This window comes from Gossypium arboreum, chromosome 9, assembly GCF_025698485.1.
Source record: "Gossypium arboreum isolate Shixiya-1 chromosome 9, ASM2569848v2, whole genome shotgun sequence".
NCBI lineage: Eukaryota > Viridiplantae > Streptophyta > Magnoliopsida > Malvales > Malvaceae > Gossypium > Gossypium arboreum.
This window is the reverse complement of record NC_069078.1, coordinates 60,106,199-60,128,887: the sequence shown is the minus strand read 5'-3', so window position 1 is coordinate 60,128,887 and position 22,689 is coordinate 60,106,199. Positions and strand designations below refer to the sequence as shown.

Sequence of the window (22,689 nt, the reverse complement as noted above, 5' to 3'; positions counted from 1 at the left end):
TAATTTGCCACAACGCAAATCGGTGTTGCGATCCAACAATGAATTTCATACTTCAAAGACGCCATTACCGTGATCGAGATGAATAACCCTAAGCTCGATACCAATTTGTGAAAAATAAAATAGAATAAAATAAATAAAAATAAAGAACACATAAATTTTACGTGAAACCCTTTCGGAAAAAAACCACGGCAGAGGAGAAGAAAATTCACTATGTCGAAATTTTTTTACTCAAATACAAGAGGAATAGACTATGTCTATTTATAGGCTTGCAAAGCCATATTCTAGTAGGATTGAAACACCTTATCCTAATCAATATAAAATAGATGGAGTTTAATAAGGTTTAAAACCTTATTCTAAAATAAAATAAAAGAAGTCTAGTTCTATATGGATTTTACTTTTATTTTATTTTCCATCGTATTTTATTTAAATAAGAATTTGGGTCACTTAATTCTAACAAATACTTTACTCCTTCACTTTACACCTTTCCCACATAATTCAATTCATATCCATACCATAAGTACTTCAATACATATTTAACTAAGATTATCTAGAATTTATCATAACTTAATATCTATTTCTTGAACTCAATCATTTTCTTAATTAGACATACTTTAACAATACCAAGGAACACTTCTACAAAATATAACATTTTCATACCATCTTTATTGTTTTCCCACTTTTCCAATTGTTAAAATCAATAATATTGTATTTCTTCTTCATTTTTTTTGTTTTATCTTTCATATTCATTTTACAGTTTATGTTCGAGTTCAAATTATCCTCTTAACAATATAATTTTCAAAGTTTAAAGCCACATTCTCTTCTTAAAAGTCTAATATACTTTATCACTACACCAAAAACTTATTAATTTACTTTTATCATTTAAACTTACAAAATCTCCATTTTCAATCATCACTTTCTTATTCATAATTAATTCATTACCCTTTCAACATAACACTTTCATGCATGCATATAATACAACTAAATTCATGTAAATACACAAACCAATTTCATATAAATTCACTTAATCTACACACACACATATATATATATATATATATATATATATATATATATATATATATATATCCTATTCAAACTTACGGAAAATAAATTATACAACTTACCTTAATTTTTCATAGCTATTAACTTACCTATATACATCCTCTCTTCACTTCTTCAATCTCCAAGTTCCCATATTTCATTTCAAAAAATAAAAAATAAAAAATCATCCTTGAATTGTTTTTAAATGCATAAGCTACTTTTACTTTCATGAAGTTTCTAGATTTTCATAATGAAACTTGGTCAGAAATTATGTCAAGTTCTCTCTTCCCTCTCTTTATTTCCCGTGCCAATACCCAGGATGTATTCATGGGCCGGACTGGGCTGGGTTCGAGCTAGACCTAATTAAAAATTTAGTCCCGTTTACTAGGCTCGACCCGAAAAATGAGCCTAAAATTTTGCCCAAACCCGACCCGACCTGTATTGTTTTTTTATATTGATTTTTATATAATTTTAAATATATATAATACATCAAAATACTAAAACATCAAAATAAATATTTCCCAACAAATTGAAAATAGATTTTAAAAATAAGTATACTTATATAACACTAAGATAGATGCAACTTAACAAACAAATGCCTCTAAAATAATAACAAAATTAAGAAATGCTTCTAAAATAATAACAAAATTAACAATAAAACAAGTTTTATACAATATCCAAACAGTAACAACAAAATAGTAGCAACATAATAGTAGAATGATAGCAAAATAGGGAGAAAATAACAAGAAAATAGCATTAAAAAAAATAAAAAGCAGATTTTTTTTTTCCTTTAGTGAATTCAAGCCGGGCCTAGACCAAAAATACCTTACCCGAGGCTCAACGGGGCTTTTTTTTATTCAAGCCCATTTTTCGGACTTATATTTTTGTCCAAACCTCCCATATTTCGGGCGGGCCTTTGAACCGGGCCAGGTGACCCGACCAATGAACAGACCTACCAAGTAAGGAAGAATTCCCACAATTTTTCTAAAATTTTCTTTATTTATTGTCCATTTATTTAATTATTAAATCAATTAAAACTTTAATCTAATGGCACAAATTCATTCTACCAATATATATTTTCTAATTAAATATTTAACATAATCATTAACGATAAAATACCAAATTGCTCTTTAAAATATTTTTACTCATATTTAAGCCATAAGGTTAAAAAACCATTAATTTCACTTTTTTTTTCGTTTGTTGACATAGTATATATGTGTCCCAATTTAATCATTATTTATGTAGATATTATTATAATAAGATAAATCCCAAAACTATACATGAACTATGATTTAATGTACAATTGTATACATGAATTTTGATTTTGTGTAATTTTATACATGAAATTTTGATTTGATCCAATTGTTGTAAATTATTAACATAATTATTAATATAACATCATTTTATGTTTTTATATTGCTTACATAAATAACTATATTTAGCCAATATAAAAATAAATTGATGTATTTATTTCTTTAAATGTGCATGGTTAAATCAAAATTAAAGTTTTAGGTATATATTTGAACCACAATTAGAGTTTCACATGTATAATTGCATCAAATTAAAGTTCATATATACAATTACACATTAAATCAAGTTCATGTATAATTTTAAGATTTATCCTATCATAATTGCATTTAATCCTTTTTCACTCAATGTATATAAGTCCTCTACTCTCTTTCCAAGTACAATATAGTCTATATCTTGATTTTTCTTCTTTAAATATTAATATATTTTCAATGTTATTTTAAATAAAATAATTAATTACTTCACCATTTCTCTTTCATGGTCAAATTACACTTTAGTCATCATTTTTATTAAAATTCAATTTAATCCCTACTAAAATTTATTATTCATATTTCTTTATCAATATATATATTTTGAAAAATCAACTGGACTTTATATTAAACTAAATCAGAAATTACAAATGAGGATTATCACCATAATGGCTTAAAACCCAAAAAAGAAACGGCAAATAAAACTTAAAAGAAACAATAGAATTAGGCCCAATCCCATATAGAAATGACCCATAAACAAAAAAAAAATTCAAATAAATAATAAAAAAGGAAACCTAATTTCTGTCCAGTCAATTGCCACAGCTGGACGCCATCCCTTGTCTTTTCATTTAACCTTTCCAGTTTTAATGATAGCAATTCCCCAAAAATCCTTTACTCTTCTGCTATCAATTTCTTTGAAGACCTTCTTTCATCTTAACTCTGCTGCTCTCAATCTAGCTTTCTTGGTCTCCGATTCTCCCTCTCGCGATGAGCATGGCCTGGATCCTCCCCTGCAGGTAATGTCCCACTCCCTTCTTCAGTACATCTTTGGCAAGGAAATGTGCATATTCATTTTCTGATTTAGGAATAAAATGAAAATTGATATCCTGAAAATAAACTTTTTTGCTTTGAATGCCTCTAATGAGCGCTCCTATAATCGATTTGTCCGGATCTTTAGATTGACATTTCTTTATCACTGTTCTTGAGTCCCCTATTATTTGTAGACTGTTAAAACCCATTGTAATACCTAATTGAATCTCTTGTAACCCTGCATCTGCCTCCACCACGAACGGGGATGATATATCGGAGTGGATCACCGTCTTTGATACCAAGATCCCTCCCCCCTTATCTCGTACAGCCAGACCAGAAGCAGATCTGAAAGATCTCTTGTCAAAGGCCGCATCAAAAAAGACAGTCACCCTTGTGCTTCTTGCAGTTTGTTTGTGACCTTTGTTAACATTTAAGGGGAGTTTTTTTTGTTCCACTCCATTCAACTCCGATATATAATTGATAACTTGTTTCGAAATATCTCTGCCTGTAGAACTCTTCCTTTCATAAATTAGTTGATTTCTATGTTTCTAGATTGACCATAATCCACAACAAAAGAGATGACATTATTCTATATTTCCTCGACTGAATGCTCAGGTAAGCCACTCCCATATACTGTAAAGATCATTATTAAAACCCAAGAGATATTTAAGTTCAACCATACTTCTGTTGTTGTAGGACAGTACCGGAAGATTTGGTTACTGTCTTCTTCGGAGTTGTGACATCTGGGACAAAGAGCTGCTATTACCATTTTTCATTTTTTATTCTTGAGATTAGTTAAAGTAGGAATATAATTCTAAGAAATTCTCCAAATTGTTAATTTAATTTTTGAAGGGAGATGTATATTCCATAATTTCCTACAGAAATCTCTAGTCTCGGCCTGTAAAAAATTATCACTAGGACCCGAATTAGCCTCTTGTAGTAGTTTATTGTTAATTTAATTTTTGAAGGGAGATGTATATTCCATAATTTCCTACAGAAATCTCTAGTCTTGGCCTGTAAAAAATTATCACTGGGACCCGAATTAGCCTCCTGTAGTAGTTTATAAGCACTCCTGACTAAGAATTCTCCTGACGGTTCCCTTCTCGACACTTGGAAGTCTTCATGAACTGTCTCTGCCAAAGGGATCTATAGAATCTTCTTTGCAATGTCCACATTAAAGGTATTAACAATTAAATCTGTATTCCAAGTTCTATTAGTGGCAACAATCAGATCTGATACTTTCTTGATATTTTCATTGCTGGCCTTATTTTGCAATCTGTCTTTTTCAGCTCCCGATGTCCATAAATTGCCCTAAATAGAGATACGATCTCTTGTGCCTACCCTCCAACATAATCCTTTCTCCAAAACTCCTTTTACTGCCCAACACTCTTCCAGGTAAGCGAAGGTAAATTTCCTAATTGAGCATTGATAAAATCTGAATTTGGATAATACTTTGCTTTTAAAATACGGCTTAGTAAAGTATTGGGAAAATTAATAAGATGCCACCCTTGTTTGGCTAATAACGCAATATTAAATTTATCGAGATTTCGAAATCCTAATCCACCATCTTCTTTCAAAGAGCATAAGTCTTTCCAAGTACACTAATGTATACATTTTTTATCTTGACTTTTCTGCCCCCAGAATTTTGCAATTATGCTTTCTGTTTCAGCATATAGAGATTTAAGGAGTAAGAAACATGTCATAGTATAGGTTGGAATAACTTGAAGAATAGTCTTTATAAATACCTCTTTTCCACCTTGGGAGAGATGTCTTACACTCCAGCTATCAATCTATTGTTTAATTATATCCTTCAAAATTGGAAATGACATTTTCTTTCTTCTTCCTACTATATTAGGAAGACCAAGGTACCTTTTCGGATTATTCGAACTTAGTACTTTAAAGGCCCTGGAAATTGTTGTTTTGTCCCCCTCTTGCGTATTAATACTAAAAAATATTGTAGATTTGTCATAGTTTACACATTGACCAGAACAATTATCATAGTCAAGCAAAATCTGCTTTAGTGAATGAGCACCTATATCTGTAGCCTCCCCAAACAATATACAATCATTTGTGAATAACAGATGTGAAACTTGTGGACCATTTCTACTTGCCTTAACCCCTTTAAGTGTGTTTCCCCTCATAGCCAGTCGCATAAGACTAGAAAAACCTTCCCCACAAATTAAGAAAAGGGACATACTCAAAGGGTCACCCTGTTTTAATCCCCTTGTAGGACGAAAATAATCACCTATATGTCCATTAAAAACCACCGAATAAGAAACTGTAGATACACACTTCATCAAAGCCTTACTTGGGTAAGTTTAAGCCTTACTTGGGCAAATTTTGATATTTTTATAAATAAAGCCTTAACCTTATGCAAAGGGCTTAAGTTTAATTGTTGTTAAGTTTATATCGAAATGGGCTTGCTGGTTTAGTGGTTAAGTAGAGTGTTGGAGTGTTAGAGGTCTTGTGTTCAATTCTCTGTGATGGCATAGAGACAATATTTTTACTCAAATTTCGGCTAAGAGTTGTGTTGGGGCAAAATTTTGAGTAGTGTTTTAGTGGTTTAATAGGTAGTGATTTTAGGAGATAATTGGGGAGAGGTTATCAAAAAATAATAAGATTATCTTTTTGTTACAAAAAAATAATAATAATAGAGTTTCGGTTCTCTCCAATTCCCCAAACTTTTTTAGATGTTTTCTTCTTTTTTCTCTCCTCTGCTGATTCTTTCCCCTAGTAGTTGTTGAAATTTTCATTATTTTTTTCTCTTTTGTTTTTTTTTTTCCAATTGATTCGGTTGTTCATCGTTGGTTGCGCGTGTTCAGTAAGTAACGATTGTCTATTGTTAATCGTTCTTGGTTAATCTCTAAAAGAGTAATTCTTTTTTGGTGTTTAGGAGTTAATCAAGGGGTTGTTGCTTTTGAATCGACGCTGTGATTGTGTGAAGTCGTGGTTACTCAAGTGAGGTAAAGGTTTTTTTAGGTTTTTAGTCGAGTTCCTTCTGAAATTGGTTGATTAAAAATGAATTAAGTGATTACTCTAGAGATATGTTGGTCGATTTTTAGGTTCTAGAGGCTTAGGAGTGCTTACACATTTAAAACGATATTAGGTGTGTACCCGAAACGCAGAAAATAGGATTCAGCAAAAATTTGAAATTGCTTGCTTTCGAGAAATAAGAGAAATAAGAGAAAATGATGCGAAAAAAATTGTAGAGAAAGAAAATAAGGGTGTTATGAACTTGAAAATCAACATTTTGCACTAAAATTATTTTGGACAGCAGTAGTAGTCTAACTTTAAAAAATCATCAAAAATAATGAAAATTGAGTTGAAGGTTGAATAAAATATGAAATTGAATTTTATTGAGTCTAGTTTTTCATAGAAGAAACAGTGTAAGCAATGAAGTTGTAAATTATGAGATATAATAAATTTTGTGAGACAAGGTTAGAATAATTTAGGGTTTCTTTATTTTGACTTTGAAAAATCATTAAAACTTGTAAAAATATTAATTAGGATCATAAATTTATATGTTTAAATCCTTAATAAGTCTATTTTCAAGAGAAACAAACAGAAACATCATATAAATTTCGTACTAAGAGATAAATAATTTTTAGTAAGGAAAGGTTGGAGCTGTCAAACATTAAAATAGGGATAAATTTGAAGATTTTTTCTATACTTATTTAATAAACTATAAATTCTAAAAATTTTATGGTAGAAAGGTTTTTGAGTCTAGTTTCAAACAAATCAAGCGGATCTTAATTTAGAATTCTATAGCTCAACATATAAATAATTTAGTAACAATGACTCAAGTAGACAGCTTTGAATGAACATATAAGTAAATAGTGAAAATATGTATGAATTTTTAGCTAGCACGAGTTACATAAAAATGGATCACACGGCCAAGGCCAATTTGGGTCGAGGGGGCTACACGAGCGTGTGGGCCCACACGGGCAGATCAAATGGGTGTGTGAGCCTATTTTTATCAAAATGTTTCTAATGTTGCACGAGTCTCCCAAGTCGACTATGAACTTACTGTAAGGTCGGTAAGCTCTACTTAAACCTCTAAATGTGTGAAATTGAATGAATGATATCTGTTCTGAGCATGTTAATAGCTGAACTGAATATATGTACTAAAATTGCATAATAGCATATCATCCATTGTATGTTGCATTGCATTGGGTTGGGGGTTGTTATTCGAAGGAAGTGTACTGAAAGGCTTTAAGCTTAATTTACTGGCAGCTTAGCTACAAACTATTGTTTTGTGCCGCATTCAGTACTACTTGGAGTGTAGGAATGAGTGAGTTATTTTAAATATAAAATGTGAAATTGATACTAATATAAAATTTTAGCACGAATATTTTATGGCATAATTAATAATTCAATTTTAATATAAATATTCAATATGACTAAACAATTCAATAAATAATATAAAATGTGAAATTTAATTTAATAATATAAAGTATATATAAATAAAATTATTACTATTTATGTTTAGTGATATTTTTAGATAATTTTGATTTTTATTTGAGAGTAAAGGGTGAGAAGTAAAAGTTTAGGAAGAAAATAAAAAGTTGTGGAATAAAAGTTTGAGGGAAAGTAAATGGTGGAGTAAAATTTTGAAGGAAAATATTAAAAAAAATTTGGAGGGTGGGTTTGGGGTAGATGGGAGGTGGGATAGAAAGGGAGTAAAAGTTTTAGGGTGAAAGTGGGAGGGAGAAAATTTTAGGGAAAAATAGAAAGTTTTGAGAGTTTTTGGGAGTAAAATTTTGAGAAAAAATAAATGGGAGAGTAAAATTTTGGTGGGAAATGAATTTTGGGTAGATTAGGGAGTAAAAGTTTTTGGGGAAAAGTGAAAATTAGTAAAAGTTTTAAGAGAAAAATAAAAAGGTTTGAGAGTTTGGGATAAAAATGTAAAATATTATAGTTTGATAGTTGAATTATTCGAATTATTCGAGTTATTCGAATTCGAAAACTTAACTCGATTTGAACTTAAAATTTGAAAAAAAAATCGAGTTAACTTGAATAACTCGATTCATTTAACTTGAAATTCGAGTTTTTTTCAATTTTTTTAAGTCGAATCGGATTTTGCTCACCCCTAGTGAATACTGATTGTTTGTTTGTTTCTGTGGAATTACACACTGAGTTTACATAAACTTACCTTTTTTATTTAATGTGCATAGGTAATCCCGAGACTTAGACGGATCAGTGCGATAGAGGACTCAGCGGTGACCACGGTAATTTTTGGACTTCATGGTTTTTAATTTACGATTTATAATTTGACTATTATTGATTATTTGTGTTGTAATTTAAGGACCTTCAGGGACTTTGGTTTTAAATTTGGATTTTTATTTACTTATTTTACTTTAAGGATTTATATCTGCTGGTCGTAGGAAATTCAGTTTTCAAAAAGTTATTTTTTAAACGCATGATCACTTAGAATATTTTATTAAAGCTTCCGTAACGAGGGATGTTTCAAAATAAATGTTTTAAATGAATAAAGAAGATTTCCTAAGTTCTAACAAAGATTTACTAAAGATAATAACATGGAATGTTTTCATCGTAACAATAAGGTTTCAAAAACACTATTGTATGATATTGTTAGATACGGTTATAACGTTTTGGCTGAGTTTGGGGTGTTACATAATTAAACTAATATCCATACCTTATAAACAAAAGGATGTAACATACCCTTAATAATTAGCCAACATTTTTGGTAGAATAACGCCGGAAATTAGTCTTCTCTTAGTGCTTTCGTTGGGCCTAATTCAGATAAGGCCTCTCGAATCTCCTCTTTTGTATATCTCGCCGTCAATCGAGAGTTGTCCTCTTCTGAAATACAACAATCAATTCCTGTCAACAAATGCTCATAATTTCCTATCCTCCTAGCTAAAAATCGATTTTGAAAATAAGATCTCGCAATTTCTTCCCTTTCCCAAACTTTTTTCGTTTCCCTACCATCGTCAAATTTCATGTTGTGAATAGAATTCGTTCTTCGTTGTTATGTCATTTGTTTATGAAAAAATGCAGTATTTTTATCTCCAAATTATAGCCAGTTAACTTTTGCCCTTTATTCCCGATATCGCTCATCCTTCTCTATCTCAAAATTAAGTTGAATCTCATCATCCCTCTCAGATTCCATAAATAAATTCTACCAATCTAGCAGTTAACACCTTTTTTTTTCTTTTTTTTTCTATTTTATCTAATTCAACTAGCCCATCTATCCAGCCCTTCCCTTACCATTTCATATTTTAGTAACAAATCTCCTATTGAATTGTCCCAAATGTGTTGTACCTCCAAAACCCACCAAGCTTCAAACTTAAAATTCTTTTCATGTCGCTCATTGTCTTTTCTTTTCGTAGTGGTAAGCAGTGGGCAATGATCTGAAAAGGAATGTGAAAGATGTTGAATTGGAGCCTTAGGAAATAAAGACATTTAATCCTCATTAGCAACTCCCCTATCCAGACGTTCTTGAATATTCGTATCTGGCAAATTTCCTCTTTCCCAAGTAAACCAGTTTCCAATATAACCTACATCCAATAAATGACAGTCTGCCAATACAGTGCAAAAAGCATCTATACGTCTCTCCTTTTGAGGTAAGCCTCCATTGTTTTTATGACCATACATAATTTTATTAAAATCCCCACAAACAAACCATGAGAGCTTATCAACATTACTCAAATTTTTTAGAAGATCTTACGATTCATTCCTATCTTGTATATAAAGGGAGCCATAAAACCCAATAAATCTCCACTTGTTACCATCAGTAATATCCTCAATACACACATCAGCATGCCTTTTTCAGAAACTTTAAAGTATGATATTAGCATTATCACACCATGCCAAACATAATCCTCCTCTAGAGCTAGTTGCTTCTACATTAATACCATTATGAAAGCCACAACTCTTTTGTGTTCTTTCTATCTGATTCCTATTTATTTTAGTCTCCATGAAGAAAATCATTTGGGGATTATATATCTTCAGTGAATGCCAAAGCCTTCGTACTGTCCGTGGATTCCCTAAACCACGGATATTCCAACTTAAGATTTTTATTGTTCCCAGTCAGCTTGCTATTTAGTAGCCGCCGATAATAAAAGATTGCTATTCACCTTACTCCTGTCCCTTATAGCTGAACTATTAAAATCATTACTGATTATATATACTTCAATTTCTCCTATTTGTCACTTTTTTCCTTTTTCTCCTATTAGAGTTCCTTCTTTCGCATCATGATCTATTGCAAATTGATTTTCAGCTACTGGTTGTTTTTCCCCCTTTTAGAAATAGTAGTCAAATTTCCTTTCAAATTAAATCCTAAAATAGGATCAATAAAAAACCCTTTTCTAGAATTGTTTATCGCACCCCATGTTCTATATTCAAATGACTGACTTCTATCGAGATTCCCTCCCCTTCTTCCTTCTTCTTTCTCATGTAGCTAGACACTATTTTGTGGTCAGGCTTTTCTAGTTTGTGCCTTTAAAGAAAGATCCCAGCCTATTTCAATAGTCTCCACTCCTAATGCCATTTTTGCTTCTCAAAAGGAGTCACTGTGTCCTAAACGCCCACAATAAAAACAAAAAAGCGTTAATAGTTCATATTTGAATCTAACATATGACATGTTTCCATAGAATAAAATCTGCCTTTTCCTCTCTAAGGGATATCTTACATCCAACTGAATTCTGACTCGCTAAAAATTTTAATATCCTTTCCCCATATTAGCGCCATCATATTGTAAAAACGTACATATGAAATCACCTAATTGCTTCGCCAAAGCCTCATAAAAGAAACCTGCTGAAACATCATGAATTTGAACCCAGAAAAGCGTTAAAATTAAAGGGACTCTTTAAGGATCTTCCCCCCGCTGCAACTTATGTAATAGCAACAGATGATTATTGAAAGTCCATGGAGAGCCTTTCAAAACCCTCTCCATAGCCATACTATGAAAGAACTGGAATAGAAATCTTTTTTCTCCAAGATCCAGAATTTGAACACCTCTGACCGGATGCCATAGATTCGCCATTGTACTCTGCATAGTATGAAAATGAATAACACTAACTGTTAGAAAGCACCCTACCAGACGGGATTCCCTTTCTTCCTTCTCTAGATTCGGAAAAGATGGTATTTGTAAAATCGCATCCTCTTCTTCATTGAGAGTTAAACCAGCAAATTCAATTTTCATAGACGCTAATTAAATTATATATGATAAAGAAAGTAATTAAATAAAATCCAATTGCCAAAACAAACGCCGCCACAATAAGAACAAAATAAAACCTAAAACCCTGTTAGAGAAGACAGACAATAGTGTTCTAGGTAGTAGACTTTAAGGATCAAAATATTTTTAGATTACAAGGGTGCGTTAGGTTTTAAAAGGGAGTAATATCAATATATATATTAATTTTACTATCATAGTTTTCTTTCTTTTTTTTCTGAAAATTAATTTCTAAAAATATTACTATTAATGATATCAAATTTTTTTAGAGTGATACAAAGGTTTTATAAGAGTCCAAATTCGATTGTTAGCATTTTTGGATGCAAGTTAAGCAAAAGTTCCATAAGACTAATTTATTTTTTTCTCTGTTCTCTTTACTTTATTTTCTTTGATTCTTACATATTTTAGTGTGACTTTGTTTATTTCATATCTTTTTTTCTTTAAAGATTTGAACAAGTTATTGGACCACAAATCAACTCGGCAATATCAAATACATCGCTTGGTCGTTCTATCCATCATAAGCCAAATCTTCTATCATTGTTTTCTTTTCAATTAAATTCTTTTTATTATCATTCAAATCAAATTTCTTTTTTATTTGGCTTTTAGTTTTTGGGTTAGCATAAATTGGTATAAGATTGTAGGGATTTTTAGCATTTATTTGGTGATATAAAAGCATTTGTAATTATGTTATTGTTTGAAATTTTGTTATGACCGATGTCTTATTATTTATTACGTTCATTTAAGGGAGAATAAAATGGTTAAAACGGTGAAATGGGTCATTTTGTTCTTTTAGTTAAATGGCGCATTTTAGCATTGTCATAGTTGTTATGCCGGCTGTTGTAACGGTCATGAAGGTTGTGAGTTATTTCATTTTTAAGCTGAATGAATGAGTAGGAAAAACATGCCAATTTTATGCTGATAATCAAATTTGTTTCTCTCCCATTTTTATCTTCTCTTTTTTGTTTTCTTCTTCTTCTTGATTGCTCGATTCAAAGGTATTAGAGCCACATGATTCTCTATGGCCGGTGATGGGATGTCTACTAGGCTTTAAAAGGCGATTGGACACGTACAATAATCGATGAATCAACTTTAGGTGGAGCTAACATAGATAGATACCAAGTTTGACAGTCTATTGAAGGAGCTTCGTGATGGTGTGCGAGACGAGATCAAGTCCGAGGTACAGAGCTTATTTGAACAGTACTTGGGGCACCTATATTCTATAGATGTTGTAGGATCATTTTAAGATAAGGGTAAGGGTATCTTGGGAATCCCTCTTTCTAGGTTTCTATTAAAGATACTCAAATGGTTTGACCAATGGTGGAATTTGGAAGTTTAAAAACTCTTACTCGTGGTGGATGCTTGGAGAGTCAAGTTCATTCATATAAACTTGATTGCCCCAAATTTGATGGCACAAACTATTGAGGTTGGTGGTCAAAAATCAAGTAGTACTTTGAGGCTGAGAGAGTAGCTGATAGTGTTAAGGTTCACATTGTAATGCTTCATTTGGAGGGGAAGGCTCTAGATTGACACCACTTCTACACTTAGAGGCAAAGGGGTTTTCATTTGCTAACACGGGATAGCTACTCTCATAACTTGAAGGAATGATTTGGATCTAACTTATTCAGGGATCGTATGGTAGATTTGGTCTCTTTGAAGTAGGTGAACTTTGTTGATCAATACCATGATGAGTTTGTAAGTTTGTTGAACTAGCTCCATTTACCTAAGAATTATGAATTGAACATCTTTATTAACAGTCTTAATCTTGAAATTGGCTTGTACTTGAATTTGTTTAGCCACCATTTTTGGCGATCAAAACTTACAAAAACTAAGGTTTTCGATATGCACCTAGAAAAATTTCGAATAGACAACAACTCAAAAGATCCCCGAAGCCTAAAACAAGCATTCAGTAACACAATTTAGCCATTTAATCAACATAATTTCTCGATTACTCACTTAATGCCTATGTTGAAAGTTTTGATACAAAACCTTCAATCGACCCAAACTTAACAAAACTTTAGTAACAATCATAGAGATTGTCTTGTTGCTATTCCAAATTGTTAATAGCCTCGCCTGTTAGGTAAGTACACAATCGTTAATAAGAGATTCTCGTAACTCACAAAAATACCCCGTTCCAAGAAATTTACGAGGCGAAGAAGGATTGCGGCGATGTTTGAATTATCAGTTACTTACTCGACAACCTTCTGACCGATGACTAATAATGGAGTTTTCGTTAATCTCGTATTTCCTTACTACTCCGATTAACAAAATAATCAAAACAAAAAAGAAGAAAAGAAGAATATAGAAAACAACCAAAAAGAAAGAAATAAAAATAAAGAACAAGAAACTATCATTAATTAATTTCCTAACTTCCAGGAAGATTTTGGCATTTGACAAAAATATATTTCCCTAGTGTATACGATGGGACTCAAACTCAAAACTAGACAGATGCTTAACTAGTGAACCAACAGGCTCATTCTTGACACAATTTCACACTGAACTAAACTTAATCAGGTAACACGTGCTTATGGGTTGACTTCAAAATAACAAAACTTTTAATGAAGCGACTTAAACTCCAAACCTTAAACAAAAAAGTAGGACACAAAACCACAGATACAGAAATTTAATTACTGCAGATTCTCAAAATTAAATTCTCAAAATTTTGGGGCATTACAACTCTTTCCCCCTAAAAGAAGTTTCGGCCTCGAAATTTTACCTGAGTCGAATAGATACGGATACAGCCAGTGGATAGATTCCTCAGGTTCCTACGTGGCTTCCTCTGTACCATGGTTTGGCTATAAAATCTTTACTAGAGGAATAGTTTCTTTCTCAGTACTTTAACGTCAAGCTCCAAGATCTGGATTGGCTCTTCTTCTAATGTTAAGTCCGATCGCAATTCGATCTCGTCGACAGTAACGATATGCAATAGATCCGACTGATACCGTCTCAGCATTGAGACATGAAATACATCATGAATCCGATTTAGCTCTGGAGGTAATTCTAACCGGTATGCAACACGTTCGACACGCTTTAAGATATGGTAAGGCCCAATAAATCGCAGGATTAATTTGCCATTGCGTCCGAAACGGTTGACTTTTTCCCACAGTGATACTCTCAAGAAGACTTGATCACCAATAGTAAACTCGATGTCTTTCTTTTTTAAAGCAGCATAAGATTTCTGTCGATCAAATGCGGCTTTTAGACGGTCCTTAATTACTCTTACAGTGTTCTCAATTTTAAAAACTAGCTCAGGACCCAATATCCGGCCTTCACTTAATTCTATTCAACATAATGGAGTACGACACTTACGTCCATATAAGGCCTCATAAGGTGTCATCTGAATACTAGACTGAAAGCTGTTATTGTATGCGAACTTCGCCAACTGCAGGTACTCCTCCTAATTACCCTTGAAGCCTATCACACAATCTCGAAACATATCTTCTAGGATCTGAATAACTCGTCTCAACTGACCATCAGTCTGGGGGTGATATGCAGTGCTGAAATTAAGTCGGTGCCTAAGGCCTCATAGAGTTTTTTTCCAAAATCGTGTAGTAAATTGTGGATCTTTGTCAAAGATGATCAAGACTAAAATTTCGTGTAGTCTCACAATTTCAGCGATATACAGTTCAGCTAACTTTTGTAAGGAGCAATCTGTTCGAATAGGAATGAAGCGGGTTGATTTGGTCAATCGATCAACGATGACCCAAATTGAATCTTTCTTAGTGGGGGTTAAAGATAACCCCGTAACAAAATCTATTGTTATCTGCTCCTACTTCCACTAAGGACTTGTAACTGGTTGAAACAATCCGGATGGCAACTGATGTTTCGTTTTAACCTTTTGACACGTTCGACACTGTTGCACAAAAGTAACTACTTCTAGTTTCAGTTCGGGTTACAATAGAGTTCTCAGAGATCCTGGTACATTTTATTCCTACTAGGATACATAGCATAGGGACTGCTATGCACCTCATGTAGGATTGAATGCCTTAGTTCCATATCATTGGGTACACAAATCTGACCTATGAAGCATAACATATTATCGCTATTTAAGCTAAAATCGGAATTCTCGTTTGAACCAATATGTTGCAATCGTTGTATTAAGGACTCATCGTTCAATTGTTTAGCTCGAATCTGCTCTACCCAAATCGGTTTAACCTGTAATTCTGCCAATAATCCTCTATCCTCAACCAAACTCAAACGAGTGAACATTACTCTCAAATCAGTCATCATTCTATGGCTAAGGGCGTCAATTACCACATTAGCCTTACTCAGATGATATTTTATCGTCCAATTATAATCTTTAAGTAACTCAACCGATCGACGTTGCCGAAGATTTAACTCTTTTTGAGTTAATAAATATTTGAAACTTTTGTGATTGTTGTAAATAATACACCTTTCACTATACGGATAATGTCTCCAGATTTTCAAAGCAAACACGACTGCAGCTAATTCAAGATCATGTGTACAGTAGTTACCCTCATGTGTCTTAAGTTATCGCGACGCGTAAGCGACCACCTTACCGTATTGGATAAGCACATATCCTAACCTGATTTGTTGAAGCATCATTATATACTGTAAACTCCTGACCCGATTCCGGTTGAATTAAAACAGGTGCCTGTGTCAGAACAGACTTGAGCTTATCAAAACTAGGCTATTGTGCCTCAGGCCACACGAACGGGACATTCTTATACAATAGCTTTATTAGAGGTGACAATCAGAGAAGACCATTCGACGAATCTTCAGTAGTAATAGGCTAAACCTAGGAAGCTACGAAGCTCAGATACATTTTTCAGCTGTTTCCATTCGACAATAGCTTCTAGTTTCCTAGGATCAACTCAGATCCCCTCCGCCTTCACCACATGACCTAGAAAGGCGACTTCCTGCAACCAAAACTCACACTTACTGAACTTGGCATACAACTATTTTTCTCGAAGCATTTGAAGTACAATACGAAGATGATCATCATGCTCAGTTTCAGTTTTAGAGTAGATTAAGATATCATCGATGAAAACCGCTACAAATTGATCCAAGTACGGTTGAAACACCCAATGCATTAAATCTATAAGTGTCATCGGTGCATTCGTCAAACCAAAAGACATTATTAGAAACTCGTAATGCTTATAACGAGTCTTAAAGGAAGTGTTGTACACATCAGTCTCTTTGGCTTTGAGTTGATGGTAATCAAATCGTAGATCAATTTTGGAAAAGAGGAACGCTACTTGAAATTGGTCGAACAAGTCATTAATCCTCGACAACGGATACTTGTTCTTGATTGTCAATTTGTTCAACTGTCTATAATCAATGCACTTTCTCATTGACTCATTTTTCTTAACAAACAATATGGGTGCCCTCTACGGAGACACACTCGGTTGAATAAATCCTCTATCCAGAAGCTCCTGAAGTTGCGCCTTTAATTCAGTCAGCTTTTTCGGTGCCATACGATAGGGCGTAATGGATACTGGAGCCTTACCTGGTAACAGACCAATTCCAAACTCCACCTCCCTATCCGGAGGTACTCCAGGAAATTCCTTGGGAAAGACGTCTGAAAATTCCCTCACGGGATGAATATATACCACTGAAAGCTTTTCAAGAGCAGAATCGAATACGTAAGCAAGATATGCCTCACACCCCTTTCAGACCAATTTATCTGCTACAAGAGCAAAGATTACATTAGAGAGGTAATCCCAACACTCACCAATCATAACCATCTCATCATTATCAGTCGATCTCAAGGTAACTCTCTTGGTTGTACAGTCTAGATTGACCTAATACTTAACGAGCCAATCTATTCCCAGAATTAAATCAAACTCATTAAAGGGTGATTCCATTAGATCAGCTGGAAATACCAAACCCTGGAGCTCTAAGGGTGCCCGCCTATATACTCTATCAACTCGAATTGACTGACCTAACAGATTAATCACAGAAAATTCTCTAGCAGTATTATCAGTAGTTAGACCCAGATTTGCAGAAACAACATTAGCTATATACAAGTGAGTAAAGCCAATATAAATGAGATCACAATATGGATAGAAGGTACCTACAATGACATCAGCATCATCGCTCTCCTCGTGGTGTTTCGCCACAGAAACTAGTGTCAGCTGATGAACTTCAGCCTGACCTGCACCTTTACCCGGCGCTCTCTGTCCTCTTCCAGATCCATTACCACCCCTACCAGTACTACGACCTTTGAATGGTTGCTGAACCTCTCTCAGAAGCCGAAGAGAATTTGGAGTCAGATTCTGTGCCACAGCTGACACTAAATTAGGTCGACGAGGGCAATCCCTAACTCAATGCTCTATCGAGCCACAATGGAGGCACGCTCTTAACTTCTTCCAATACTAACTGGGATGGCACTTTCCATAATCATTGCATAGCTGAATCTTAGTCACTATAGTTGGTGCATCGGCCCTCGGGGGTCTATCAAATCTCGCATGTTTCTTAGGATACTGAGCAGAGGAACCTAGATCCCTCTTACCCATTTTGATCATTCTCACAATCATGCCGTTCATGCTCAATGCGCTTTACTTCTTCTACTATTTTTTCTTTGTCAACTAAAATCGAAAAAACCCATTCCCTTTAAGGAGCTATTAGAGCCCACAAATCATATATTAGTCCTTTATTAAACCTCACCCACTTTTCGTAGTCAGACGCTACTAAAGTCCGTGTTTACCTACCCAATCGTAGAATTCAGCTTCATATTCAGCCACAGACCGATTGCCGTGAACTAGGCTCATAAACTCGCATCGGCGAGCCTCAACATAACTCACCCCCACATACTGTAAGGCATCTTTGAAATAATCCCAGTTAACCTGCTCAAGCTAAGCACCTTGTGCAGCTGTCAGCTACCACTGATAAGCTTCATCCTAAAAGTAGAGACACAACATTCTTCAATTTCTGAGTGAGTACAGTTAAGATCAGTCATAATACGCTCGGTAGCCTCGAGCCAATATTTAGCAACAGTAGGAGCAACTCTTATGATGCCCCTAAATAACTCAGCCCTATTTGATAGGAGTCGTTTAATGACTGACCCTCAGCCACTCGATCCCAAATGGGTCCTTACAACCCTCTCTAGTGCTAGAATTATGGCTTGGGACAATGCGCCGTCCCCAGCCGTTGGAGCATAGGACTCCGTCTTAGTAGTGGGAGTATCCACAGTCTCGCTTGTCGCTAGATTGGGCATGCTACCCAAGAGGATGACTCTGCTCAAGCTCTTCCTCCTCGGTGTCCTCGATGCCCTCACATACCACGTTCACGACTACCACGCGAACTCATTTTTGGCAATCTAGCTATAATGCTAGAGTACACAAATCAGTTCAGACATCTAGCAGGAGAGTTCACCAGTTCACATCAAAATAGTTTACCCACAACAGTTTAAGTATAATAATCTTTATAACAGAAAAAAATACTTACAGAGTCAGCACCGGAGGCTCGGTCGTTCACTAAAGTTTCAGTGTTTCTATATTAGTTCAGATACTAATTATCACTAAGTTACTTTTCTCACCTATTATGAGCCCAAACCCAGTCCAAGTGTTAACGAACTTGACTCTGATACCACTAACACCCTAAACTCGGCCTAGACGTCCAGTTCGAGTTTAGAGAGTTACATGATATATCAAATACCACACAAGACATAATAATACCAAACCATGATTTACATAAAATTCAACACAAATATTAGTTAAGTATATAATCTGCTAAGGTCATTTAGTTATAGTTTAATGAGTCTCCCACTGGAATAGTTTTAAGAAAGCTAATAGTTCGACTGAGCTTCCACGGCACCAACCCGTTTAAGTCTGCGAACCACCTGAAATTTAATAGTAATAGTATGAGCTGTAAACTCAGTGCATAAAAGAAATTTATTTTATTAAAATTTATTTATAGAGAAATTCCAAATTTAGAGATTCAGTTCGTTGTAGAAGTAATTTCAATTCAGATGCAAATGAGTTATATATATATAATATATATATATATATATGCAACTTCAGTTCAAATACGAACTGTTTTCAGTCATTCCAACACACCATTAAGGACATTCAATGCCCAACCAACCCTACACACCTCAAAGTGTTCATTGACACTTTTACAAATACGCAGCTTAGCTGCTATTTCAATATGCGACAAGTGCCAGAATCAGATTTATATTCATTGTGTCGTAGCCACGATTTCAGAACAGATTTCCTCCTCCTTCGCAGCGTCCCAACACATGCCAATGCAGAACACAACTACCTGTCATATGTTCTATCATTCTAACTTATTATACAATTAATAAGACAATTTAATAATAGAGTAGGTATTATAGTGCACATTTAATTATGTTACTTACAGATCAGTCTCAGTGTATCAGACAGTTCTTACATTATCAAATTCAATTATTCGTACATAGAATGAACCAATATCAAGATTAAATATATTCTCGAACTCAAAAGATAGTTTTCGAGCCCAATAATTTTTCACATGGCTAGGTCACACGCCCGTGTGTCTTGATCGTGTAGTTTTCAAGCATAAACAGTGAGTTACACGGCCTGGACACACGCTTATGTCCTTGCTCGTGTGACTCATACGGTCTAGGTACACACCCGTGTCTCTTACTGTATGGCTTTTATACCCCAAACAGTGAGTTATCCTTGGCCGTGTGGTATTGTTCCATAAACAGTGAGTTACATGGCCTAAACACACACTCGTGTCTGTTGTCTGTGTGAACCCTACACTAACATGGCCACATATGGTCTAGACATACACATGTGTGGTACCAAATCGATAAACAGTGAGTTACACGGCCTGCCATACGTCCTTGTGGCTCACAAGGCCTAGTCATAGGCCCATGTGCCTAGTCGTGTAGCGTCGATAGCCACTATTTTCGGTGATCGAAACTTGCAAAAACTAAGGTTTTCGATACGCACCTGGAAAGATTTCGAATAGGCAACAACTCAAAAGATCCCCGAAGCCTAAAACAAGCATTCTGTAACACAATTTAGCCATTTAATCGATAGAATTTCCCGATTACTCACTTAATGCCTATGTTGCAAGTTTCGACATAAAATGTTCAACCGACCCAAACTTACCGAAACTTCAGCAACAATTACAGAGATTATCTTGTTGCTATTCCTTGTTGTTAATAGCCTTGCCTACTAGGTAAGTACACAATCGTTAATAAGAGATTCTCGTAACTCACAAAAATACCTTGTTCCAAGAAATTTACGAGGCGAAGAAGGATTGCAGAGATGCTCACATTGTCAGTTACTTACCCGAAAACCTTCTGACCGATGACTAATAACAAAGTTTTCATTAATCTCGTATTTCCCCACTATTCCGATTAACAAAATAATCAAAATGAAAAAGAAGAAAAGAAAAAGATAGAAATGACCAAAAAGAAAGAAATAAAAATAAAGAAGAAGAAACTATCGTTGATTAATTTCCTAACTTCCAGACATATTCTGGCATTTGAAAAAAAAATATTTCCCTAGCGCATACGATGGGACTCAAACTTGAAAGTAGACAGAATACAGATAGATGCTTAACCAGTGAACCAGTAGGCTCATTCTTGATATAATTTTACACTGAACTGAACTTAATCGGGTAACGCGTGCTTATGGATTGATTTCAAAACAAAAAAACTTTTAATGAGACGACTCGAACTCCAGACCTTAAACACAAAAGCAGGGCATAGAATCACAGATACATAAATTTAATTACTGCAAAATCTCACGATTAAATTCTTAAAATTTTGGGGCGTTACAAATTAAGAGTTAATCGAATCGAGTAGTTTGAGTTTCAATTTTGAATTGAATTAAATTTTACAACTTGAATAATTTGAATATACGATTGGTGTGAATACAACTGTTGTAAATATCGACTTAAATAATTATTAACTTTACAACTCAAAAATTATAAAAATTTTAAAAATATATAAAAATACTTAAAAATATAAAAAACACTAAACCTTAAACCCTAAACCATAACACACTAAAATTTATAAAACATTAACCTAATCTTACTTTAACAAAAATCAAAATCCTACCAAAAGGAAAACGCTTCCAGCTAGAAGCGTTTTCCTTCAAATCTGTCGAAAACGCTTCCAATTGAAAATATTTTTGTATTTTTTGTCTAATTTTTTAATTTTTTTAAAATCGAAACTAGTAATATTTTAAAAATAATAGTCATTTTTTACAACTTTACTCCCCAATTTGTGAGGGTGAATTAACCTTAATTGTATAAAAATATTAAATTTTAAACTAAAAATCTGGGAAATGAAATCCTTAATGGAAGGGTTTTTTACCCTAATAATATATAAAAAAAATACCAAAATAAGGTGTTTCAAAGATTAAGTACTAAAATGGTATATTTGAATTGGTGGAGGGTGGTGCATAGGTGGCACCACCCTCAATTTCTGACCGAATATAGTGAAAAAATAATAAAAAATGATGACATGACGGGACGTGCCTAGGGAAGAGGCGGCACTAGTAGAGGGTCTGTTAGAGGCGGCATCGGTTGAGGGGCTATCCAGTGATGGGACAGCTGCATGCTAACTTAGTTTGTTTTTTATGTGTTTGGGGACTTTATAGTGGTCTCAAATTTCATTTTCTGCTAGTGGGTGAAGGAGAAGAAAGGGAAGGAGAAGAAAAGAAGAGAAGAAGAAGAAGGAGAACGGGAGGGCAAGAAGGGAAGGGAAAAAGAAAGGAAAAAAGAGAAGGAGAAAAGAGGGAGGGAAGGAGAAAGAGAAGGAAAAAAATAGAAAAGAAAATGTATTTTTTGTTATAAATTAATAGATTAATGTTAATGTTAATTTGTTTTTGTAATGTATTATTTGGTTAAAAAGATCTATTAAGGTATATTTGTATTTATTTTATATTTTGATTCATTCATAATTATTTTTAATTTAATGTTTATTGAAGTAAAAAGCCTATTTATGTTATATACAAAGAATATTTTATTATTTTGTGTAATTTATTTGTTATGTGTGTTTTAGGTTGATTAGATAATTTTTTATGAAATTTATTTGGCATATTATTATTTTGATTATTTTAATATATTTTATGTAAGTAAAAGATAAGACCATTGATATGAAATTTGGAATTTATGAGATAAATTAGGAATTAGTTTGTATGTTCTAATTTTTAAGATTTTATAATTGAGAATAAGAGTTTAGGT

General features: G+C 33.7%; 1 protein-coding gene across 22 annotated transcripts; it reads left to right on the top strand.

Annotated features, from left to right (window-relative positions):
* The first annotated feature begins 3,097 nt into the window (after positions 1-3,097).
* Positions 3,098-22,356, top strand: LOC128280697 (uncharacterized). 22 transcript variants are annotated; one of them, XR_008270812.1, is made up of 8 exons: positions 3,098-3,334; positions 3,900-3,962; positions 4,044-4,527; positions 4,637-4,742; positions 6,241-6,310; positions 7,208-7,380; positions 8,522-8,575; positions 11,991-12,471. XR_008270812.1 is itself a non-coding variant. In XM_053018923.1 (3 exons), exons 1-3 carry the CDS (start codon positions 3,185-3,187, stop codon positions 22,271-22,273), a joined length of 348 nt encoding a protein of 115 aa, XP_052874883.1. In that variant the 5' UTR covers positions 3,098-3,184; the 3' UTR covers positions 22,274-22,356. The 22 variants fall into 22 exon arrangements, 2 of the variants coding, with proteins under 2 accessions (XP_052874883.1, XP_052874884.1); XR_008270813.1 differs by having other exon boundaries at positions 7,208-7,384; XR_008270811.1 differs by lacking the exons at positions 7,208-7,380; positions 11,991-12,471 and adding an exon at positions 22,130-22,356.
* Positions 22,357-22,689: the final 333 nt, after the last annotated feature.